Genomic DNA, 26,891 nt, shown 5'->3' with positions numbered 1-26,891 from the left:
CAGAGGTGGATCTTCCAACGAAAACTAGTCTGGCTCGCTTGGAATCGAATTGTACGGACCAACCACAGCTTTCACAAAATCCGTTATTTTCAGTAATTGTACATTCTACAGATTTAGTCACAACTATTTCCAATCAGCGCAAAAATCGAAGGTTTTCATTCAATACAACAGCAGACTTTCACGTTTGAAAAAACAGGCAGCATTCTGGCCGAAAATTTTGAAACTGAGCACTTATATCGAAACGTTAGAAAACGTTCGATTTTTGTCAATTGAATCATTACACTAAACTGTTTATAAATCACAAATAACTTTTGATTTTATGCCATTCTACGTGAAAGCGACGGTATTCGGTATTGTTCACAAGTGGCTCACTTACCATCCAACGCTCTTGACAAGCCACTTTATGATGCTTGTAATAACAAAACTTCAATTTCATTCTTTGTCGATAAATTGATGGCCCTGAAAAGGGCCTTTTGTTTGGGCAGTGTTCGAAATTTACTTGGAGCTGGTGTATATGGTAACAGTTTTGGTGCCATCTGAGACGGCGTGCTTGACCAACTCTTCTGACAGCAGCAAACGGACGGCAGTTTGAATTTTGCGGGAGATGCTGCAAACGAACTGCTGCATGCTGATGCTGGAAACGAACTGAGCGTGAGCAACAGCATGCTGAGTTTTTATACCTGACTACAGCACAATGTAAGCTCGTCCTTTTTTGTGTTGTCCTCAATATGTGTTCTTCGAAGCTCCACCCCTTCGTTGGTTGACCACATATTTTTGATAAAGAACAAAATTGAAATTGTGTTTCCAATACGGAGATTATCGAACACTCAGGGTAAAGAGAGTAATGTAATACGGCACATTGGTAAAATGTTTGAGAATTGAAACCTTTTTTGAATGCGCCTAGTAAAAATGTTTTCCACTTCACTCCAGTTTGTTTCTGACCATATTTGCAATTTGCGTACTGAAATAAATCATAATTTTGGGTTTAACCCAAATTGCTCTCCAGGGAGAAACAGTACATGAAACAGAAAATGAAAACTTATTCTTTGAAATGAGTTTGGTGGCCCTGAAAAGGGCCTTTTTTATAATGATACAAGTGAGTTCTACCTTTTCAACTTCCAAATCCATACAATGTGCGTCCCTGCCGCTCAGTATAGGTCACGGCATCTCGGATGACATTTTCCTGCACACCATCAGCATTCGTAGATTAAATCGGAAATGCATTTTACACCACCACGACGAGCCAGACGCCGAATGGCGGATTTGGTGATTCCCTGGATTTTATCACGAAGAACCTTGCGATGACGCTTGGTAGGGAACGCAAACATGATACCGCTCATTGTACCGTCCGGACGAGCATGTTGCTCGTGTGGTAAGCGAGCACCCACTGATACAAAACAAGCTCGCGTGACCTGTATATATAACATTCCCGTATGTAATGAAACGCTTACATGCTCCTTTTTGACGGCTCTGTGTGGGATATGCTGGCAAATTGCATATTTTCCTCGCTGTTTCCGAAGGATTTTCTAAAAATCCTTGTTTTGGTTTATTTATAGTAGTCGCATTAATTCCGAAATTTAATACGAAATACGTGCACAAATTTCCGATCAGATAGTGCAAAAATATTACGATTTCGTCCAGTACAACGGAAGATATTCGCATTTCAAACCTGGGAAAATTTCTCAACTGAAATTTTTGAAACGGGACCCCATATTGAAACGTTAGAAGTATTCTACTTCAAAAACATTTCGTATCAAGTTTGGTTTGGATTATTTCATGATTACCTTTCGAAGTTATGACTTAATGTCTGTCATATTTAATGTACTAAGCAAAAAACTAATATTAAAATATCGACAAATGTTCACGCCTCTACCAACTCGTGATTTTTGCAGCTGTTATTTATAAATAACTATTCAAATATCAGCATTTGAAATGGGTCGCTCTCTCGGTTAAATTTTATTGTTCCATAGAAAATATCAAAATATTTTATTTTGGTTAAAATTAAGTTATTTCCTCTCGCTTGGTTGAATTTAATCTTTCCCGCTTGGAAGAAAAACGGGCAGCCAGCAAAAATCCGTCAGGATTCCGGCAGCTGTCAAAATTATCAAAATGGCGCTGCCAGAATTCAGCTATACTCCTTCCAGTTATGGCAGGCAGATTCGCCTCACCGGTTTTGTTTTGTTTATCGTTGTTTCATTTTCGCCATATTTATATTTTTCCAAGAAGGATAGTTTTGGCAGATGAAAAAATAAGAAGAAACAAAGATTTTGGTTTCAAACAAGGTAAGTAATATGAATTTCATGTCTCCAGACATGTTTTTATTATAAATTTACATAAAATTTAAAAAAAATAAGAAAAAATACAAGCAAAACCTGAAGCGGTAAAAAACCGGTCCTGCCGGTGCGTGTCTGGCAGAAATCCGGCAGAAAAAACCGTTAATAACCGTAAGGCGAAAAATTCTGCCAGAAACGGTTGTTGCATTTGAGCCGGCCGGCTGGGCAGCGCTCTGCCAGCCAGACCCCCAGAAATTCTGCCAGAGTTTTTATTTCGCTGCCGGCTATCTGGGGGGAATCCTGCCAGGCACGTCCGAGCGGGTTAGAGAGGCTTATTTGGATTGTTGCCAGATGAATAGTTATTATAAATTGTCGATTGCAGCTAAATATTCCGAGGTGTAAACATTTGTCGCTTGTAAAATTATGTTTGGCAGTCAAGCACAAGTTTAGTATAAGGTGGATTCATTTCTTTCTCGACTTTTCTGTTTCCAAATAGTAATGACAATCTTACTCAAGCAATAAAGCGTTCTCGCCTTTCTTCCTAAAACGAATATGGCAACCTTCTAACGATCGAGCGCTCTACACGGTAAAAAAACTTTACCCATTTTATGTATTAAAATTGCCCATTTTCGGAAGTTATTCGAGCTGTCAAAAAATGGGTATTTTTTGTTTCTAACAATGAGTACTTTTTAACCATTTCACAACTAGGGTTACTGCTCCCTAATTAGGCAATCCATTAGACGTTTGTTTGACAATTCAGCGGTGGGTTCTGTCAACAAGTCTTCTCCTGCGTTGCGTTGCGTTGCGTTGCGTTGTGACGATGATTTTGGCGGATTGCACACTGACTTCATCATGTTTGACTGCTGATTATCTAATAAGAGTTGCTTAGGAAGTGGTAAGTAGGAATTCATACCAATCCGACCCATATTAAAACCTCAACAGCATGATAGCCATCATTGCCGGCCGCCCCCATCTCCATCGTTCACGGGGAAGGATAAAGGATAAGGTAGACAGGAAGTGTTGATGCTCCACCTACTTAACGGAAGGACGACGATTCATCAGACTCTTCCATAGGTGTCGCGGAGTTGGTGGTTTGGAAGGGTATCAGGTCTAGGATTCGCTCCAAGCAAACGATGCGACCTGTAAAGCATATTTTATTAGGTAGTTGTTTAGTTAGTCTTCGAGTGCACGATCACTCGAAAAAGAGATGATCTTGTTTAGTTTTTGGTTATTTTTAAACTCTGGGCAGCCGGCTACCGAGAGTATACTATGTTCCCTAAACAAAAACAATTTGAACTCCACACAGCCGATCGTGGGAGTATTGCCTGGAAAAGCTAATCTTATCTGCGTAATGGGCCGGATCACTATTTATTGCAACAGTATTTGGACAGAACTCGCTACTTCTTCTCTACGATATATTTATTGGCTTGAAAACTACCAAGTGACAGCATATTATACTGGCAAAAATAGCGCGAGATGTTATAAATCAAGGAAAGTATTTCTTATTTTCCATATCGGATTGTTTGTGGAATACAAGTATACGAGCGATAATACCGAACACTGAAGGGAAATATAAAGGATTGTTAATCTGATGCACGGGCTTGTTAGCAATAACGGAGCTTTAAATTAGGTTCATAAAAACAGACGCGGCGAATTTTCAATACGTATTGAGCCGTGTTCATAGATACTAGTCAGATTAGTCGTATTGGGGCTAATTTCCGATCAACTATTCATTTTTACGGCAATGTTTTCTCGACTAGATCTGTTCGCACCCTCTCATTCTGTTCGCACCCTCTCATTCTGCGGTCTAAGGACCAAATGTCATCAATAGACTTAGAATCGCGTGGAGGCATGAGATAGGAAACTTGTAAGAATTTTGCTATCCCACCGTTTGACTACCAGAATGGATGGGAGAACAGTAATACTAGCAAATACCGACTACCATAAGAGCGGTGCAAATTTGAACGAGTGACGTAGAGTACTGCACTGAAAAAAGGACCAGGAGTGCGATTTTACGAAGTTTTAGCTTCCGATGGCCCTACATTTTCTGACAAAGTGAAGTTCTTGAATGTTGAGATTTTTATTACTGTTTAGAAAAGCAAAAGTATCATAAAGCTAGTGTCAGGCCTTCATGAGACCTCAAGAAGTCACTTTTGGAGGTATTCGTAAATGTAGATTTGTCGGTAGACGGTTCCAAATATAATAGAAAAATACCTAATTTAACACAACTACAGATCACTTGCAACATAAAAAGCTTTTTGTGAAATTCGACAGCTCCATCTTAGGCCAATTCAATAAATTTCCTGCATGAAAGTTTCCATTTTTTAAAAACGGTTTTTAAGCCAAAGCTTTGGAAGTTAAACCTTGGCGTGGAAGTGCCGGTATATTAATATATTCTGTTACTTAGTGTAGAATTAGATTTCGTCATTTACGGCTAATATACAACCGCCAGAAGAAACTTAAAACGTTGGTACACAATCAAGAAAGGCGAATCAGAAAAGGTATATGTCAGTGATTCACTAAATACAGACTGGAAAGAGGGTAATATGGAAAACCTTAAGGTCCGCCCAGATTAAGTCTTCGGTACGGAACAAAACCTCGGCCTAGGAACTCCTAGCATGTTGTTAGTCGCCTCTTACGACATGGGAGCAGTTCCCAGAGGTTCTATTCTTGGTTGAAATAGTGCAAAAAGATTTCAGCCCGCCGGACACCACACGGCTTTGTCAACAAGTCTTCTCCTGCGAACAGAAAAACTCGTCCGACAAACAACTTTGTTAGTCCGATTCGTTTGATGTTGTATCGAATCAACGATATTGTCGGACGTCGCACCCCTCGGAGTAACGTCAGAATTAGTAAACAAGAAATAATCAGCTGATCAGAAACGTCTCGTGGATTGCCTAATTCATCTTAGCTCCTCTATTCATCTCACTAATTTAAACGCATTAGTTAGAGCAGTATCTGCTATCTCTATTCAACGCATTAGCTCAAATGATAGGATGAATAAGGGTACGTTGTACTTGGCTTTTCGCTTCGCTCAAACGCGAGCATTTCACATTTTCCATGTAAAAATTTTAACTGCGCTGCTTCTTAGGAACGTAGCAAAGATGATGATACCTTTTTAAGCGTAATGCAGTCATTCTAAGTCCAGTTATCAACGAAATAGTGTGACATACTGACTAATGAGATGAATAAGGGCTCGTCTACCCTACTCGATGAGATAATTTTAATGGGTATATTGATCTTGATAATGGGTGAAAAATCCTTAAGCATTATTTCAAGCGAGTTAACCTGCAAACTAAGGATCGTAGTGGAACCTGCAAATTATCGTCTTGCATCGGAGTCCGTGGCGGAAACGGAACATTTCGGCAATGCTCCGAAAACAACGTTTGTTTAGACTACTGAGGATGTTGAAAATATGCGCCAGTTCGGCATTTTTAGAGCAGCCAAAGGATCCAGCCATCAAAAATATATCCAGTTGGCGGTTTTATTTTGTTAAGTAGTTTTAGAATAGGATTTCTATCTAGATTCCTATACTTTTATAAGGAAACAATAATGTGAAATGAATGTTATTTTGGGGTTTTTTTAAATTCAGAAATAATTCTATTGACAGTATTTTTCATTCTGGCGCGAGTTTCATGAATGGGTATTTTTTACGCATTTTGTTGTACCAGGCCTGCGAAAAATAATGAGTGAAACATACCCAGGTTGGCGTACAAGGTCTTTACTCATTTATGGGTACAAACGCTTTACCCATTTAATGGGTTATTCCACTTTTATTGAAAATGAGTAGTTTTCTACGCATTAATGGGTACTTGATTTTATCAGTGTAAGTTAACCATTCTCCTAGGCAGGGGTTTTTGGAAACATCTTTGAAACTACCAAATTTCAACCAAAAGTAAAATATTAGCCAAATGTTTCACAGCCTAAATAACGGTTACTAAACTACATGGTTGATGGTTGTTCGCCCGAGTAAGTCTTCGGTTCAGCAGTTCAAATTGGCAACAGTCAATACCAGCTTCGTCCCTAACCTACCGTTCGTTTGCTTAAATCTTAAAACCTACTGACTCCGATTGCGATCCCGAACGGGCCCACCCTCCTCGCCGCACCTCAAACATGCAAAATCTCCGCCAACCCTTCATCCTCGCCGAACGCTTCCTTCTCGGAACAGGAAGGAGCTTTCCGCTTGATGAAGATCACAACCGTCAGCAGGATCAGTAGGAACGTTAGCAGGGCTACAAACACCCCGAGCAGAATCACTTCCTGCTGGCTTTCGCGAGAGATTGGCCAAACTGCGAGCTGAGCTCGAACGGAGTAAACGGAGGCCGTTTCCTGATTCGCGTTCAGATCCTGTAGTTCCACTAGAGCTGCATCCTCACTATCGACGCCGGCTTCGATGAGTTCCGGCAGCGGTACACTTGGCAGCGTAATGGAAGTAGTCAGTTGCCGCACACCAACCACACTAGCTTCGGATGTGTTGAGCACGATCGGTGTGGAACGGATCAGGGCGTCGGTGTGCTGTCGGTCGAGTGAGAAAGAAAAAAAATGATGTAAAAAGTGATGAGAAGCACAGCGGGAGCTCAAGATGAATCTGAAGCGCGATGTGCGAAGCAGTTGAAATACGATAATTTGCCGGAATTGGAGCAATTTGAATAATGAGCCGGCAGTTAAATTTATTTGATAGTTAATTCCAGTCGTGATAAAGCAATAAAAGTTAAGAAATTGTTATTTCGGCGGATGAGGCTGGATTTGTGTAGCTGCGTAAGAAAAAAAAAGTGAATGGAGGTTTAGCAGGTGTAATAAATTTCCATAATTAAGTTTATTTATCGGTGACGATGCCGTCAAAACTAATAAATTTGGTTTTAAAAGGCAGACTTCACTGCGACGGCAGTCGAATTAGTTTGACGGGAGAGTGACGTTGAAATGAGCGTAACCGTAGCTTCTTTTGACTTTAAAGACGTATATTTGAGTGAGGGTTTTAAGGGACTAAGTAGTAGGCCATAAAACTCGACCGTCCCCGATTCAAAAGAAACTTTGAAGTGTAGGGTTCGGCTTATGGATCTTCATTGTTTCACTGGTAATCAAACAATTTTGATACGAGAACAAAATTTGTAAGGGCGTATGAGTTTTTGCAAGCATAGCGTTCAAAATAATGTTTCGAGAACCGTGAATTGCGCAAATTTGATAATAAATTTCATACAAACAAAAATGTATTTTTTATATATTAGGATTTTAAACGTCAATTCAACACAAATTTGTTTCAACAAAAACGAAAAATCCGTGAAATTAGGACCTTTTCATAAGTTATTCGCATTTCGTGAAACATCCCTCTAAGAACGGTTGGTTTCAAAATCGTCCAATGAAGGACGTTCGTTGGACCAATTTGGACAACGTCCAAATAACCGTTCAACGAACGTCCATCGTTGGACCCGTGTTGAACGATTTTGAAACAATTTTTTGGACGTCTCAGTGGGATTAATAACTTTTGGAAAGGTCGTAACTTACGAAATATTATTTTTTGGCTGGATGTTGTTTGCTCGAATCAAAACTCGTCGAATGTAAACAAAGTTCATTCTGTAGCATCAAACTGGCGCCCATGTGGCGAAATTGTTAGAGTCCAGCGGGCCCATATTATTGGCTCGAATCAAAACTCGTCGAAATGTCAATTGACGATAGTTTCATCCGGAGTGTTCATTTGTGTTTACATTTTGCTAGCGTTGCCAATTTTATTTTGTGTCCACCACCCAATGTGGCTACGCCACATCGCTTTTGCGCGTGCTGTCCGACTTCGCTACCGCTCAGTCGGACTTAAACTAGGGATGGCCCCTATGTTTGAGTAAGCCGGGCAAACGAGTGGATCACAGGTTCGCTTGCTTCCGACGGCGGGTCGGTGGCCACCTCGCCCGGCGGAGCCTCAGCGGCTTTGCGCCGCTTCGGTTTCTAGGCCTCGGTTATGTGGCTAAGCCGCATCGAAATGGTACCCCTTAAACATTCTAACTAGAATCGGTTGTGTCACCGGAGCCGGAATACGACTTAGAACCAGCCAGCATTCCGGCTGAACTTAACTGGGAAGTTTAGTAAAATTTAATCTGGAAAGAAAAATTTTCTGGCAACGCTCCAGCACCCCGTTGAATTCTAATGATTTCACCACCTGGGCGCCAGGTTGACGACATGAAATGAACTTTGTTTACTTTCGACAAGTTTTGATTCGAGCCAACAACATCCAGCCGAGTCCAACGGTGAGCTGGAGCGTTGCCAGAAATTTTTTATTTCGCAGATTGTTTTAGAAAACTTCCGGTCCTGTTTAATGTGTACCAGGGTATGAAGCGGCGTAAAGCCGCTGAGGAGCAGCTGGGTGAGGTGGCCGCCAACCGGCCTTCGGAGGCAAAAAAACCTGCGATCCACTGGTTTGCCCGGCTTACTCAAACATAGAGGCTGTCTCTACTTTAAGTCCGACTAAGTGGTAGCAAAATCGAAAAGCGCGAAGAAAGCGAACATGGAATGGTGGAATGAAAATAAAACTGGAATCGCTTGCAAAATGGAAACACAAATGAACGCTCCGGATGAACTTATTGTCAATTGACATTTCGACGAGTTTTGATTCGAGCCAATAATTGAATACTTTACGCTGACGTCACAAATGAACTGAGTGTTCATTTTTGACAGTTCGTTTGTACTGTTTACATGGACTTAGAAAAATTCTTTACGATTTGCTTCGAGTTAATCTAGTCGTCCACAAATTTTTCTAAGTCCATGTAAACAGTACAAGCGAACTGTCAACAAAAGTGAGGTTAACTGTTTCAGTAAAGAACCTAATGGGCCCATAAAAACTAGCATCGATATTTGGACAATTCAAAGATGATCTGATATTCACGGCAAAATTTGCAGTGTGAACTGTGATTACACTTTTTTTGCAATTTCACGACTTCAAATTCATCTAAAAAACTCAATTCAATTCTCACCTTATTCCGACAGGTCACCTGCACCCGGTAGTTCGTTTCGGGCCACAACGATAGCTGTGCGCTTGCCGACTCGGTTAGCAGATTGCCCATTAGACCTCCGCCGGAGACTTCCCAGGTTACCAGACACTGGTGCTGCTGAGGCTGGCCGTACGTTGACGAACTGAATCTGTCGATCGCGCTAACCCAGGCTACGTCCGCCGTCACCAGCGACTCGTTCCGGATCATCTCCAGTAGCACCAGAGACAGATGGTGGGCGTTCTCCACGGTGGGGGAAGGCTGCGCTGCACATTTTTCTTGGCACTGCAAATATGAGATGTAAAATGCAGATAAGTACGAAGGCATACGCAAAGATCGATATAAATGCACGAAAAAAAAGAAACACCCAAAATAAATTACAGATACCCATTTGTCACCGTCGTATGATTTATTTTATGAAGTTGTTTTCATTGAAACTTTATTTTTTTCGGCGGGCCATCCAAAAGATGCACGTACACAAATCGGATAACAGAAGGAACACCTCCGAGAGAGATGGTCACGATTGCAGGCGATATTTATTATCTTCATCAATGCGATCTTCCCACAGATTGCTCCGTTCAGGATTTATGTCTGACTGGGTCTGTTCGGTGCAGCAGGGAGAGAGCCACATGGATTTTTATTTAACAATACGGAAAAAAAAGTTTCGACCCGGGAATATTTGCTTTGACCGACTGTGGATACTGTCACATCGCAAAAGTTTTCCATTTCACTCGCTACATGTGGGTGTTAGTACAAGATTTTCACTCGAGAAATGGGTATGATTTATTGTTCAATCAGAATGAGGTGAGTTGGGGATAATATTGGAAGGTTTTATAGATTCTGAAAACCGCTAGCTTTAGTATTAAAACATTCACGAAAAGATGATTCACCCAGTTTCCAACCAAAAAAAAGATGGATTGGTAACGTCAGAGTCAAATTAAAGGGATTGAAGAAGAATCAACTTTAACCCTCTTTATTTCCAAGAGTTATCCAATAATTCATTTTTTTAAATTTTAGTAAAGCCGCTGTATTCTTCTTGATAAACACTCGCCATTTCTATGATTTGTTTACCATTTATCTGTCAACGTCATTCTAATCGAGCACAACACCTGACAAAAGCTCTCAATTCGAAGAAAATCGCTTCAAATTCTTCTCTAACGAGGAGGGCCATGGACAGGACAGATTGGAATGACATTAATAGATAAATGGAAAACAAATGATAGAGATGGCGAGTATTTATCCAAACGCAGAAGGAATGAGTCGGGAATAGAATGTATGCTAACTATGCATATTTTTGTTTCTCAGTGTATGCCAAACGTACTTCTGTAAACCGTATTAACGTCTAACGTTGCGCACCCTGCAAAATCAGGTACACCTAGGGTTGCAACCCCACCGCAGTTCATCCAGAGACTCTGGTTTTCGGGAGTAATCTCCCGGCCCTCGAGTTTTACATCAATTTTCAAGTTTCAAGGTGATGAAGAGGATTTCACCAAACATTGCTGATTTCGTTCGCAAACCAATGAAAATGAAAAACAAATCAAATTTACTACAAATTAAGGAAAGCAATATTTCACTATATGCTACAATTGAAATTTTGCAACCCATTACGTCGCTCAAAATGGTGTAAAAAGTTTTTTTTTTGCTGCAATTGGGTCATTAAATGAAGAATAATATTCTACTTTTGTTTCATTAGCCCATAGAGCTCATCTTTCTAAATATCAAAATATATTTGTTCATCTTTTAGAACTGATTTTTAATTGATTTTCTAAAAAAAATGTAAACACGTCCTCGTTTGACACTATCGATTTTCTTTGACAGTGAATTTAGCCACATGGGTTGGCATTTTTGACAGTTATCCCAGCAAAAGGAGAGGGATCAAGGTGGTTCAATTTTGTAAAATTATTTTTATTTCCTATTTTGCGTACAAAAAAGTGAAAAAAAAAGTTCGATTACGTATCTTTAACGTCAGCTGCATCGAAAAAAATCAAAGCATATGGCTTAATGACCCAATTTTACCAAATCACTTCACTGTTGGTGGTGCTTATCGACAGCTGCACCAAGGTATGGCGGATTTGTTCTAATTCAACTGGTTAGGTCAACATCAAATGAATTTTTCCGGTGTTGTTGCTACTCCTGCAGCAACCCTTAACTGTTGGCTAGGGACGTGAGTTTTGCCCCTTTGTTGGGACCTCTGGTGATGAATATCCAACACCAAGTAGTGCTACCCATGTGATGTTGCCGCCCTGCCTCCTTTGCTCTTATTTTCCTGTTAGTTGTGAAGGAGAGCAATGCTCGTTCGATTTATCCACCACAGCGAGAATAGCTGGTGTTCTAGGTACAATGTCGAGCAATCGCTTTGATTTCAAATTCTGTCTAGTTTGACTCATAATCCACCATCTCCCAGGTCAGTGAAAGTCTCCGGGTCAAAGCCACTCCAGTGGTGGCAACGTCACACTCAAAAAAAAAATGTAAAAGTTATGCCTATTGATTTTACACATAGGCACATAAACCTAATGTGTGTATATAGAAGACATATTAATCTTACATTCACATTTCATAACTATAAGGCACATACAACCCGATTCTATAACAATACGCACATATAACTTATGTGTGCGCATACATAGTTTATACAGTTGACACATAGAAGGTAAGTGTGCGCGTGATAACAATAGCAATTCTTCTCCATAAGGATTTTAAGCGGTTTGAAGCAAATAGAGCTAACGTTTGGATTTTTTTGGAGATCGAAGAAAATTTCGAAAGTTTCTTCTGTTTAAAACTGTCGTCGGGCGCGCGTTTTGGCAACACTCTGTTGCTGCTCGTTCCGATTCTGGAAGCTCTGCATCTTGTACGTTTTTAAGCCGGATCGTTCACACCAAAATTTTGGGATGAAAACTCATCAAATGAAAGTGCTGAAAACTCAGTAATTAGGCAATCCATGAGATGTTTCTGAACAGCTGATAATTTCTTGTTTATTTCTTCTGACGTTACTGAATGATGTATATTCGAAATTTTATGATCATTGGATAAGAACACGATTTTTAACATGAGTTTAATCGTAGCAAAGTCCGGACTTTTTAATGATTTTCATTTTCGAAACCACCATTGCTCTGTTCACTTCAAATGCATGTTGCTCTTTTGATTTCGGTCCGATTTTAGCACAACTAGTTGTGTGGAGGATGGATGGAACTTGGTCAGTGAATAAAATACATTTGGTAAATTTGCTTGGAACTATGACTTTTTCGTTTAAATATGTTTGAGTTGGTCAGATCAAAAATACTTTTTTACTAATGTATTCTGTACAAATTTCGGAGTCATTTATGAACGGTCACATAGTATACATTCTATGGGAAATAACCTCTACGTTTCGAATATCATGGTCTCGTTCTGCGCCTAGGTGCGCAAAATTTTTAAGATTTTGAAGCTTTGTTGATGATATGGAGGCGCATGGTGTTTTGTTTAAAATAGTTAGATAGTCTACAGTAAACCAACACGTTATACAATGGATTTAAAGTGTTTTTCATTTTTTACGATATTGCTGACATTGGTGAACAGTAACGGAAAATCTACCTTGAAAATGGGATCATAGTTATAACAAATACAAATATGTTAATACGGAATGCTCTCATGATTTTTCGAGGACGCGTTTTACGCTACCCTGTACCTGGAAAAGGTACACTGTCAAAGTGACAGTGTACTTTGATGAAATTTTGCTAAAACTGGCATTGCTGGAGCTAGAGACATTTTAAAAAAATTGTATCCATAGAAACTATTTATTATTTTTGAAAAAGCTAATGCTGATTTCGTTTTTAGAATCGAGTCGCTCTAGGTTCGCTCTGAGCTGTCACTTTTGTATGGGTTTTGTAAATATTAGAGCGAACCTAGGGCGACTCTGATCTAAAACCGAAATCAGCATAAGAAAATATCAGATATATTTTTTGAAATGTGCTTGTATCTGTTTAAAAGAACCGAATAATAGTATTCATAAAGTTTGTTCCCCCAAATGTAAGTTACAATAGAACTGAAAAAATCTATTTGTTTTTACTAACGGATTAACGTTTCAGTTTCAACTCAATCAAAAATTTTCCAATATATATTTTTATGCGATTTGAGCTTGGAGGAACACACAAAAACACGAATATTATACATCCTGTTATCAACAAAAGTGCAATATGTTCGTGCCACGGATGCTTAAAAATATCGAAAGGGGGACAATACGATACAAAATTTTATACTTTGGTTTGCCATATTTGGAGAGAATCAGCTAAGCCTCACTTTGTGCTCCTCTGTTTTTTATAGGCCTCGTTACATGGCTTCAGAATAAATCCTTTCAAGCGTTCATTGTCGCCTGTTCCAGCACAGCGACCTTCGCACAAATAAGGAAAAATTTCGGTTCGCATTATAAACTGCGTAAATAAAGAGTATCCTAGGATTCTCCAAGTCGAGGAGCAGACAAGCAGTGTGCCAAGGAACAGAAAAAATCAAGCAAAATTTTTGTAAACAGCGAGGCTCATGAGAGGCATTGGAGTTAGAATCTCCACTGTTGGGAATCTGTGATGACATCATCACAGTTCCTCGATGGCGGAGTAATTAACGCACCCAACTAGAGACTGGGAAATCTCTCGATTCAAATCAATCGATTCCTGCTTGAGGATATATCTTTTCCCAGCGTGTCCAATAAAAAGGTGAATTGTCACCGTTTCCGGTTTATTCTTTCTGTTTCCCAATGGACACATTCCGAAAAACCTTGAACAATCTGTGTTACGTTATTCTAATCACCACTTACACTTTCGACATTTTTCAATTAGTCGATTTTTGTATCTCAATTGTAATCTCATTGTCACAAGTATTTAGGTTTGATCTACTGTAGGATAGGTTTTAAGAACTGAAAATAAAATGTGCTGAAAATGTGTCAGTGGTACTTAAACTAAGATAACTTGTACTCTTTTTCCATATTATATTGTCCAGGATTACGAAACTGCGCGCTCTTTATTCCCTTATAGAAACATTACGCATATTGAGAATTTTAGTAGAATAATTGTAGTATAATTTAAAAATTTAGATGCAAAAATAGATTAAATTAAAATAACGTAAGTGTTACAGCAGTACCAAAACGAAACTATAATATGACGAAATTGTATTTATGCACTGCTGGTATGTCAATTGCTTGTTCGTTATTATTTCGAACGTGCATTTTTCAACAGCATTACCGAATAATGGAACGAAAGTTTGTTAATATGTCCATTAAGAAGCTTAGAATGCGGGAAAGTGATAATCTCAGTTTGTTTACTTTTGTTAGTTACGTTGTTTTCGAAAAACATGCTTGAAATGTACAAAGTATCGTGCGCGTTGAGGTAGCATTTGTTGAGATATGGGCAACGAATAGCCTTCGATCAGGTATCCCCTGGGCCCATAACCTGTTGATAATACCGTAAGAAAACTCCAAGTATTTCTGTAGGTAGGTTTGAGATAACTTTATTTGATTCTTGTTCGTCAAGTTATATAATGCTAACATAGTTCGATATCGATTGATATTTCATGCACTGTTTATCACAGTCCATTATTGACTGCCATACCCTGTCATACCCTCTGCCTATAGTAAACAACACATCCATACGCAGCGTCCATATGCAAAAGCTCAAGTTACCCACTTGAAGCTTTTGTCACATGACGTTCTGTCAGATGACATCTCAGAGCTTTTTATAGCACGTTTCGTATGACAGTTCTTACTGTCAACTGCCGTCCCGTGAATGGCAAATTGTTTATATACAAAGAATATTTCGTACGTATATCACTGCGAAATATTCTTTTTCAACAGCATTAATGTGCAAGATATCTAACAAAAATTCAAATAATACGAAGGTTGTCATAAAAAAGACTGGTTAACCAAGATACTGCAAATAATTGTCAATAAATCCAAAAAAGGAATGCATTTTTTCTGATTAAAAACTTGAAACTCTTCACATGCTGAACTATTCGACTAACTGCTAACAATGGAATGATACAATTGTAGAATTTTGCAGGTTGGTCCTGATTACGGACTATTTTCATTCCACTTTTGGCGGCACAGTTGAAGAAACATTAATCAGGTGTAATGATTTTCCCATGGGCAGCCGGAACATGTCCACAGGAACTCCCTCCCTGAATCCATCGTCACACTATGGGTCATGTCGTAACGATATCCGATCTTTGCCAGCATGCATATTAGATGGACCATATTGGTGTTGCACATAATAAAGCTTCGCTTCGATTCAAACTTTCATCAGCAGATCGACCCGCTATAGATGTGCATTGGTTATATATGTTCTTTGATCTCATTGTCAATTTACAGTTTTTGCCATCGATCCTGATTGCATACCGCTATCCTGAACATTCGTGTTGGACTTAGGCTCTGCCGGATTATTATTTGTCAAATAAGTATCAACACCACCTCGCCATCCGCTAATGCTACTCCCTTTAACTACAGTTAAATGGAGACAGTCACACACAACATCAACGGCACGGTACGTTTTGACGTACGGAACGTGTGAACGGATGCACGAGAAATGCAGTTAATTTTTCCTGACGAAGTGATGATGTTCTTTGTTGTTGACGGGAGCTGATGTATCGTCTGAATCGAGCTTTAGACGCCAGTCCGTGTTATTGAGCGGATATTTGTTACTCTCAATCGTCACGAAAGTTTTTTGATCCACTTTGTACGAGTGCACTATTCTGGACTTCTTAGAATTATTCACCTTATCCGTCTCGTCCGAGTGCTACTTCGCGGACACTATACAGCCAACACGACTAAAAAGATTAAATTCTAATAATTTTCCACAAGATTCCAGGTATTCACCATCCCAGCTGACATGATGTACGTAGCTGCGATGACCCTGCAGTATTTGAACCGTATTATTACCTCAGATCACTGTTCAATATACGCAAGTTAGAATCAGCACCTGTCGTACAAATAAGTGCTACTTTGGGTAGTAAAGCTACCGATGTCTCCGCTGCAACTGCTATCTCATGACAGCGGCTTCTCCTTTAGCTGATTGTCCTGAAGCTGAAATTCTCCTGAAGTTATGATGAATTTCTTCTCTATTTTATTTTGCTACGTTGTAAATAAAAATATTACCGGTAAGATAAGTTAAAGGTCCCCAGTGAGGTAATGTTTCCTCACCTATGCCGAGCCTACAAAAATTGACGACGAAAACAAACAAATCTAAGTACGACATGCTTGGATCAGATCTATCGAAACGCGTTGCCATTTCTTATTTTTTTTCAGTATTTGTTACTTGTCAAACAAAATTCATGTATAGGGTTCTTTAAATCTAGTTTTCAGCGAATCAAAAAATAATGACCCTTTTGTATGGGACCTTGGCGTATTTAATTTGTATTTGGTTATAAGAAAGGTTTAATGACACTGTATGGAAAAATGCATTTAATATTTTACGACTTTTGACATCAAAAATGAGCTCAGTACCTCAAAATTAGCTTAAATTGTGATTTTTTGCGAAATTAGGTAACATTTGAGGTTTTGTCCGACTTTTGTTTGAAGACCCGCCACTGTGCGACGTCCGACAATATTGTTGGTTTGATCCAACATCAAACGAATCGGACTAACGAAAAATGTTTGTCGGACGAGTTATTCTTTTTGCAGGAGTAGACTTGTTGACAGAACCCACCGCTGAATTGTCAAACAAACGTCTAATGGATTGCCTAATTTAATTTCAACCATTTGAGAGATTCTTTTTGCTGAAATTTCTGCAATTTAATTGTCAAATTGACAGCACAATCACCGAATTTTAAGTAATTCAGTCCAGATTACTGAAAATTCGGTCACTGTACTGTCATTTTGACAATTCAATTGCTGAATTTTCAGCAAAAATTTTCTATCAAATGGTTTAAATTAAATTGCTGAGTTTTCAGCACTTTCATTCGCTGAGTTTTAATCCCAAAATTTTGGTGTGTTGCTTGGCCCTTTGGACGAAACTTTCGAAAAATCATGAAACATTTTGGCCAAATCCCGCGTCGAAATGTTCGGATTCCTTTCCGATTTTGTCCATCTCCAGGCTTGTGGTCTATTGTCATCCGTTGCTGGAACCTTTGGGAAAAACGGTTGAATGATAGACCATCCATCAGTTTTCCCAAGGCGCGATGCGACAACCCAGGATTTTGCACGTAGATAAACAAAATTATTTCGCGAACGGTTTACTGATTTAGATTTCCTTCCATCTCGCCCGGAATCTCATTAACAACTGCGGATGTCAACAATAGGTTTGTTCCAGTACATGGAAGTTACTCCCTGTTGCTCCGGAGTAAAAAATTCTTGCTCCTTTTCACTCCGGTTTGCCACCAGAAGAAGAAAAAAGAGAAGAAGATAGTACAGGAACGATTTTCTCCCTGTTTGCTCCGGAGTACTTCCAGTTTCTCCTGGTACTGGAACAAACCTAATATGCTCTAAAGAAAAATTGGGCAAAATTTGGTTAATTAACGCAAGTTTGAAAGTGTCGCAATAATTATCGACTCGTTTTCAGTCACAAATGAAATGGGTAAGTCCATTCGCTCATAGCCTGTTGTTTTAGAAATGCTGATTTTTTTTTCGAAAACTGTTGTTGGAGAAAGACACTCTGACAGATATTATAATCTGTTGGAAAAATTAGGTCGGGAACTAAGTTCCTCTATTGAATACTATACGGTGGCGTCACAAAGGAACTGAGTGTTCATTTTTTACAGTTCGCTTGTACTGTTTACATGGACTTCTTTAAGATTTGATTCGAGCTAATCTAGTCGTCCACAAATTTTAATCCATGTAAACAGTACAAACAAACTGTCGAGAAAAATAAGGTTAACTGGTCGGTGTTAAGTAAGACGGGACTAAGTGGCAAAATATTGATTTCGAGAAAAACGGGTTTAAAGTTTGAATCGCAGCATCCTCTACGTTATAATTGGAAATTATTTTTTGCAATAATTTTTGTTTATGGTTACGTATTTCAGATCTGGCAAAAGTCGAATGTAGCTGAAGAAATTCTTTATCCGGTGTTATCGTTATCTCATTTTTTGATGTTTTGATGACTTAGTCCGGTCTGACTTAACACCGACCAACTGTTTCAAGAAAGAACCTAATATAAGGACTTTGGGTCGGGAACAATTAAGCATCTAAAATTGAAAATTTCGCGGCATACCACGATGAAAAATATTTTGGCCTCACTTGATAGTAGCGGCAGAAGTTTCCTCCAAGCTTTCCGTCAAAATAAACTGCTGCTCAGTTTGCTAGGTACCTACCTACTAAGCTGAATCCCGCAACGGATGCAAGAAAAACAAACTAAGCTCAAAGTTGCACTTGACAGCCGCCGCCCTTCCCTGCTCGGAAACATTCGCTTGACGGGAGGAATTCTTTTGAAGCCTCCACGTTCCCAGGGGTGTGGTGCGACGCAACGTAAGTAACTGAAGTGTATACCCGAGTTGGCAAAGTTTTATTATTATTCATGCTTTTTTTCGTTCAATTTTTAATATTCAAAAGATAGGTAGAAGAGGAAACTCGCGGAATCGCGATGCTTGCCATCTCCGGGTGCGCTCCATTTTTAAGTTCTCCGGCTGCGGTGCGGTCGGTGGAATCAAAATTATGCATTCATGAAGAGCATCTTCTGCTCCGCGCATGCCGGCTGGGGTGGTGGTGGTGAGAGTTGGTAGCAGAACCGCAACAGCAATATCCAAGCCGGGACCACGGCTAGCTGCTGCCGAAGATGCCCGGAATAGGAATGCGGAGAAAAATGAAACCGAAATTACTCCACAAACTCCCCAGTCAAACCGCAAACGATGACGCTACAAAGTGGTTCTCTTTCCATGGCTGCACGGAGCTGGTGGGGTATTGGCAGATGAATATTTGAAATCGCTTTAAGAGTTTGGGATTTAATTGTGCCATCGTCCTAGCACAATCAGTAGGGGGAAACGAGGCTAGAAACAAACTCTTCAGTCAGCTATGTGATACTGCAGGTAGGTACAGGTGGGGGGAATTTGAAATGGTGCATAAATTATGAAAAATCAAATAAAGGTTATTCAATAAAAACAACACATATATGTCGGTAATATTCTAACAGGTGGATCAAGATGGCTTAAATGATTAGTTGTGAATTTATAGTAAATTTCATCACATATGATCAAAAATGTTTTGAATCTAAAATAGCTAAATGGGAAATACCTGTTCAGATCCTTTTGATTTCGACTGTTTCATGGTCAATTTAACTCCAACGGAGCTGCAACACTTGTAACCAGAATTGGATCGCAATCGTACTACGAAAGAAATTGGAAAACACAATTCGGTGGTCCCATTTCCACGAAACGCTCCAAACCGCTACTGCTAATGATAAGTACCTGAACATGAACATGAGAACAGCAGTCAGCAGTTGTGATGCGGAAAGCACGTATCACTTATCTGCCCATTAGGAGGCGATGTTCATAATCGGGAACAAAGCGCCCGTGAACCAAAGAAAAACAACGCCAAATGGCCGCAACGGAAGAAATCTTAAAACAATCCGATGAAATCAAGTGGCCGCATCGACATCAAGCGACCGGACAAAAAGCGCGTACCGGTGTCTGCTTTGCTTCTTCGAGTGGCCACAAAATCAAGAGGGTACTAGCCACCAACCCAGTTGTAATAAAAAAACACACACACAAAGGGCCGCTCCGGAATGAGAGTTCTTTGCAGTGTAGACACGCCATACCATAACCTATCTAAATTGACTTAAATTATAATGCATGAGCAATAAAACGGAGAATTTCAATTTATTATTCTTTTCGGTGTGCTTAAGAAATTGTTTCAGTTTTGTTCATTTCGAGTACATCCTCCTTTCCAGTACATGTCTCTTTCTGCCGGAGATTGCTTGAAATGCAAATGCTTGACTAGGGTTTCAACTGTCTACTATAATAGTAGATACTTACTGATGGTTTATGTTTTTAAGTTTTATTTTTTGTGTTTCGAATTCATCTCGTCAGTAACTAGCACCATCTGGGTGTCTAGTTAGACGATTTTACTAAACTAGTACCCAAATTAGCACTAGTTGGACACAAAAAAATCCAAACAGTTCACACGACACATGTGAACGTTCAAAGTAACTGACTTGTCCCGAGTGATGTCCCGGGAAGCAAGCACAGAGGCTCAGGTTTGCTGACGAGAACGCGAAGACAAGAGTTTGTCTTGTTTTATTTTGTAACCACAGATGTTTCGCTGATCTTAGAATTACTATTTTAACAAATTTCGTATAAAATCTAAATTAATGGGGGTATGTACTATAATTGCATCACTTTCAAAAAGCTCAGTTTGTCTTCACATCTCGCCCTAAGCTGAAGCTAAAAATCGTCCCGCACAAGTGAAACAGTCCATTCTACCTACAAGCCGATCGGTGCCTATCGCACAAGCAGTCCATATCATATCAGTGCACAAACAATATTGTATTGTTACCCCCGGCTGCGGAGTGAAATGAGTTTACCAAATGAAATAAAAGTGCCCGTGCTACGGGATAACACGATTTCGGTCAACTTTATTAAAACTCGCGTTAGACCTACACTACCCATGATCGCATAGTTGTCCCGTTTTCTATGGGATTTCCTATCTTTATGGGACTGATATGCGATCATGGGCAGTACAGTTCAGGAAGTGGAGCAATTAGTTAAAGTTAAAATGTAGCTTAATCTCGCTGAAGTTACGTACATTCAGCTACATCACGTAAAAACTGTGTTTTGATCACATTTAGAAGCTTAGCACAGAACGAAAACTTCATTGCAAAGAACAACATGAAACATGAAGTCGAATTTAATAACACCAGAATCAAGATTCCGGTGCATATGGAAAACGACATGGTGGACGTACGTATTCATGATTTGGCCCCGCGCACTAAGAAAGATTACATCAAATAAATCATGTCGCAATATGGAGAAGTAGAATCTGTTACGAATGACACCTGGAGAAATTTTTTCACCGGCATTCCCAACGGCGTTCGTATTGTGAGGATGCGAGTGACTATACCAATACCTTCTTACATGACTATCGAATGCAAATCACCGTAGGATGGCGTGACCTATAAGCACACAACACTTATCACATATCCCGGGCAGAGCCTAACATGCCAATTCTGTAACCATACAGCTCAATACGGAAAAACATGCGCCGAAGCAACTAGTCAAAACTCATCTACTACAGCCAACTTCGTCGAAATGTCAATTGACGACAGGTTCATCCGGAGTGTTCATTTGTGTTTACATTTTACTAGCGTTGCCAATTTTATTTTGTGCCCAGCACCCAATGTGGCTACGCCACATCGCTTTCGCTACCGCTCAGTCGGACTTAGACTAGGGATAGCCCCTATGTTTGAGTAAGCCGGGCAAACGAGTGGGTCACAGGTTCGCTTGCTTCCGACGGCGGATTGGTGGCCACCTCGCCCGGCGGATCCTCAGCGGCTTTGCGCCGCTTCGGTTCCTAGGCCTCGGTTATGCGGCTAAGCCGCATCGAAATGGTACCCCTTGAACATTCTAACTTGAATCGGTTGTATCACAGGAGCCGGAATACGACTTAGAACCAGCCAGCATTCCGGCTGAGTTAAACTGGGAAGTTTAGTAAAATTTAATCTGGAAATAAAAATTTTTTTGGCAACGCTCCAGCACTCCGTTGATTTCACCACCTGGGCGCCAGGTTGACGATATGAAATGAACTTTGTTTACTTTCGACAAGTTTTGATTCGAGCCAACAACATCCAGCCGTTCATTTGTGTTTACAATTTGGTAGCGTTGCCAAGTTTATTTTGTGTGACTATGTTTTAATTGCCGCAAGGTTCTACTGTATCGATTTTGTTGGCTATTTTCGACAAATTTGAGACTAAGAGAAACGAAAGCAATGAAATTGAAAGACGGATAGGTATTCTAGAGCGAATCAGTTATAAACTTAGAACGGAAAACTAGAACTAGGCAGGCTCATATGGGCATGATCGAAATGAAATGTGAAGAATTCTTTGCCTTCTGCAGAGTAGGAGTTGTGGGTTGCACCCAAGTCTACCGCATGGTCTATGGTAGAACATAACTCATCATCATGTTTTACCGCCGATGCCGATTAGTTATGTTCTACCATAGATCATGTGGTAGACTTGGGTGCAACATCCAACTCCTACTCTGCAGAAGGCAAAGAATTCTTCACATTTCCTTTCGATCATGCCCATATGAGCCTGCCTAGTTCTAGTTTTCCGTTCTAAGTTTATAACTGATTCGCTCTAGAATACCTATCCGTCTTTCAATTTCATTGCTTTCGTTTCTCTTAGTCTCAAATTTGCCGAAAATAGCCAACAAAATCGATACAGAAGTTTATTTTGTGTCCACCACCCAATGTGGCTACGCCACACCCCAGTAAAGTTCGGCCGGAAATGAACTGGAATTCTGGCTGGTTCCAGTTCGTATTCCGGCTCCAATGACACAACCGATTCTAACTAGAATCGGTTGTGTCACTGGAGCCGGAATATGAACTGGAACCAGCCAGAATTCCGGTTCATTTCCGACTGAGCTTAACTGGGATCGCTTTTGCGCGTGCTGTCCGACTTCGCTACCACTCAGCCGGACTTAAACTAGGGATAACCCCTATATTTGAGTAAGCCGGGCAAATGAGTGGATCACAGGTTCGCTTGCTTCCGACGGCGGGTCGGTAGCCAATTCGCCCGGCGGATCCTCAGCGGCTTTGCACCGCTGCGGTTCCTAGGCCTCGGTTATGCGGCTAAGCCGCATCGAAATGGTTCCCCTTAAACATTCTAACTAGAATCGGTTGTGTCACCGGAGCCGGAATACGAATTAGAACCAGCCAGCATTCCGGCTGAGCTTAACTGGGAAGTTTAGCAAAATTTAATCTGGAAATAAAAATTTTCTGGCAACGCTCCAGCACCCCGTTGAACTCTAACGATTTCACCACCTGGGCGCCAGGTTGACGGTATGAAATGAACTTTGTTTACTTTCGACAAGTTTTGATTCGAGCCAACAACATCCAGCCACTTTTTTCCGTTAGCTTTTTCTATTGAAATTTGGGTAAAATTATTTCTATACGTTTAGGTTCAGTAGCAATTTAGTAGTTTACATCGTTTCGGCTTACATTATATTATATCGTTATACAAGTGTAAACTAGGCTTACCACCAACCGCACCCGTACACTCAGGCAAAAAATACAGCCAATTTCATAGGAATATCGTATAATTTTTAGCCACAAGTAGCACGTATGTACATCATAAGATTATCTTATGAAACGGCATTTATTTTGTTGAATCAGTTTGCTATGATTTCATGTTCCATAAGGTATCTTTGAATTATCATAAGACAATATTATTTCTCTTATGTTTATGAGAATCATAAGATGCCCGTATGAAATTCGTACGACTGGAATATGCAATAACTTATAAAATGTTAAGGTAATCATAAAAGTCGTATGTTTTTAATATTAATCTTATGAAAACATAGTTTTGTAACTTTTCTATTCATCATAAGATAAATCTTATGAATTTCGCTATGCGTTTTGCCTTAGTGTATGGCAGATGCAGCTATTCGAACAGGGTTGCTATGATTAATAATAAAATCCACTTATTTTGATGGCATGCTGCTTTTTTAGTTAATAATTTTTCTCAGCGAATTTTCACAAACTTACAATGTTCCACGAATGTGTTCAGTAGAAGAAAACCTTTAGAAATATATAGTGTTCTCATGAATTGATTGATGAGGTGATTTTTTGAGAATCTATTTTCAATTTTAACCGATTTTCCATACTAATTTCCATATAAACTTTAAAAATTTTGCAACCGATCGGTACCAAAATTTGCACAATTACTAAGGGCCATAAAAGGAATCAGTAGAGCTTGGTGGAGCTAAAAGTCAAAAATTGAACCAATCTAGTGTACACAGCGCAAATTCGTTAGTTGGGTCACGACTGCGCCCCAACGAGCGAATCGTATCCGTTAATTAGAGCAACTGACAGCTTTGTACTTTCAGATAAAGTAATAAAAAATATTTCTATTTTTTGAAAAATAAAATTGTATGTCACCCTTTAATTCAGAAAACCGTGCAAAAAAACCACATTACATTATTACATTCAATGCCTAAGACTAAGATGACTAAGACAATTTTAGGAAAAGGGGTGATTTTGGAGTTTTTTCAAAAATATTCTTTTTGAACGCAAAAGAGTTAGACGATTTTTGAACAAGTTTTTTTGCACGGTTTCTGCTTTTATTATAATTCCTTAGAAGATTTTTGGAAAGGTGGAAAAGTCGGATCTTCAGGTTTTCTTTTGGCAGCAGACACCAAATACCGATGTCTGTGGTCATTTTGAAAACCAATATGGTGACTTCCGGTTTAACTGACTTTTCTATAACCCAATCAGTATGTATATTTTCAGAGCGGGTCTAATGAGCGCATGATAGAGATCAATGTCTGAGGCAATTTTAAAATACAAAATGGCGACTATCAGCTTTGCAATATTCTGTACAACTCAGATAATGTGGAGTTTTTTGAAACTTGATTCACAAATTTGCAGTTGCTAGAAGTCTGACGTCATTTTAACACCCAAGATGGTTCTGATTATTTAGTAGGGGGAACCGGGGCTATTAAGACAGTGGGGTAGTTCAGACCTCTTCGTATCTTAAGACTTCCTGACTTTAGTACACATTTGGGGCAGGATCATTCTGATTTAAAATTGATTTTGACAGACGAATCTCATTCTGCAGATTTTTAGAAAGGAGATATAACGTGTTTCATTTTTAGGACATCCTCAAAACAAAAGTCATTATAATGGTAAATCCGTGATAAAAGTAACAAATAAAAATTAAAAAAAAACAGTTGGGTAAGTGTTTTGGGAAGCTTGATGCTCTGATTTTATGGAACGATTTTTGTTTGGGTGAAATCACAGATATTTTCAAGATGCTCACCACTTGTATGCGAAATGAGCGTATGGGGCCGTTCAGACCCCCTATTCCATCAACCGCCGTTCAGCGGCTTGCGGCTGCGCACACGATTGCACACGCTACAACAGAGAAAATACATGATACGCCAATCGACAGCTGTGACTACCCAGATTAATTTTTTAGCACAATTTATATTTTTTCTGCATTTTCAAGAGTTTCTCCAATAAAAATTTCATAGGTAAACACAATTCCATTGTAAAAAAAACTAAAAAAATGTCTGAATTGCCCCTACACTGTAAACGGATGGAAAACCGTAGAGTTTTGCTAAGCGCTGCCATGGAGCAGTTTTTATGGTTCTAAAATGTAGCAAAGGTTTCAAACTAACAACTTTGACCGATAAATTCTTTCACATCTATCCACCTAAAAGGGCGATTTGCTTAGGTAGCCCCGGATTCCCCTGTAAATATCCATTGTAAAACAAAAAGATACATTTGTTTTTGTATATTTTTCGTTTATAATATAAGAAATATGTGCTCATAAATGGATTTACTTTAATTTGAGTTGGCTTGAGTTGAGTTGCTAGAGCTCATCGAGCGGATTTCCATGCGAGGCTCAAAATCGAATCAAAAAGCTGTCAAAATCGGGGATAGACAAAGTCGGGGGCAGACAAAATCGGGGAAAAAAATAAAAACGCGTGTAAACCGTATTATTAAGGTTAATGAGATGACCACTAAACTAGTAGTCACCATCTTGGATTAAAACATGACTTCCGGAATTGACATCCGGAATCCATTCATCGACGCTGTTCCAAAAATTCTCACATTGTTATGGTAATTGAAAATTTTACTAAACCAAAGCTGCCATCTTGATTTTCCTAATGGCCACAAACCCAAGTCGAACTGCATATTTGGCGTCTACTCGTCAAGCAAATTCCAAAAATACCCATATTGATTGGGTTTTAGAGAATTCCACGAAACTGGAAGATCCAAAAGCAACCAGATTTTTGAAGTGCGTGCCAGAAGAAATCTTCAAGATCCGCCTTTTCCACTTTTCCAAAAAATCTTCAAAGTTCTTTGCACTCAAAAGGACTTGGAATAAAAGAAGATTGCAAAATCCGTGCAAAAAAAAACTTGATCAAAAATCGTCTAAGTCTTTTGCCTTTGGAAGGTCATAGAATGTTTTTGCGAAAACCGTGTAAAAAGCCTTGTAAAAACCTCAGTGTACAAATATTCACCAATCAATCTGAAGTGTCGCAATGACCAAGGACTCACGTTTCAGAGTGAATCATTTTAAACTAAGAACGGATTTAGAAATTACTAGGCTGATATAAGCATGATCAAACGAAAGTGAAGACTTCTTTGCCTTCCGCTTGCTGGGAGCCGGACGTTATACCCGAGTCTAACAGCATGGTCGAAAGCCAGCAAAACTTATTGCACTGTGCCGGCGGTGCAAAAATAATACACTGTTCGTGAAACAATTAAAGAACATAAAATAGACTAACCTTTCGAATTTGTTTGCTAATGAAAACATCTTCATCCCCCCCATTGCCTTATTTGGCCGTCATGCGTGACAATATATGTACATAGTTCCAGAAATGCCGCACTACAATCGCTGCTTCATCCCCAAAGGCAAAGAAGAACCACGATCGCACACAAAACCAGTACCTAATGCACCGTGCATTGCACAAAGCAATACGAGTGAATATATATTTCACCTTTTTTATTTGCATAATTTCTATGCAAATCCCT

General features: G+C 39.5%; 1 protein-coding gene across 1 annotated transcript in view; it reads right to left on the bottom strand.

Moving 5' to 3' along the window:
* Positions 1 to 327: 327 nt before the first annotated feature.
* Positions 328 to 26,891, bottom strand: part of LOC131681652 (transmembrane protein fend-like) — a 209,279-nt gene continuing 182,715 nt past the window's right edge. Inside the window, exons 3-4 of the mRNA XM_058962579.1 lie at positions 9,233 to 9,532; positions 328 to 6,788 (exon numbers count right to left, since the gene is read on the bottom strand). Of these exons, the coding sequence (XP_058818562.1) occupies positions 6,381 to 6,788; positions 9,233 to 9,532 (708 nt within the window). The 3' untranslated portion in view covers positions 328 to 6,380. The remainder of the gene's footprint in view (positions 6,789 to 9,232; positions 9,533 to 26,891) is intronic.

The sequence above is a fragment of the Topomyia yanbarensis genome, chromosome 1, assembly GCF_030247195.1.
Source record: "Topomyia yanbarensis strain Yona2022 chromosome 1, ASM3024719v1, whole genome shotgun sequence".
In the NCBI taxonomy this organism is placed as follows: Eukaryota; Metazoa; Arthropoda; class Insecta; order Diptera; family Culicidae; genus Topomyia; species Topomyia yanbarensis.
This window is presented reverse-complemented; position numbering and strand designations above follow the sequence as displayed.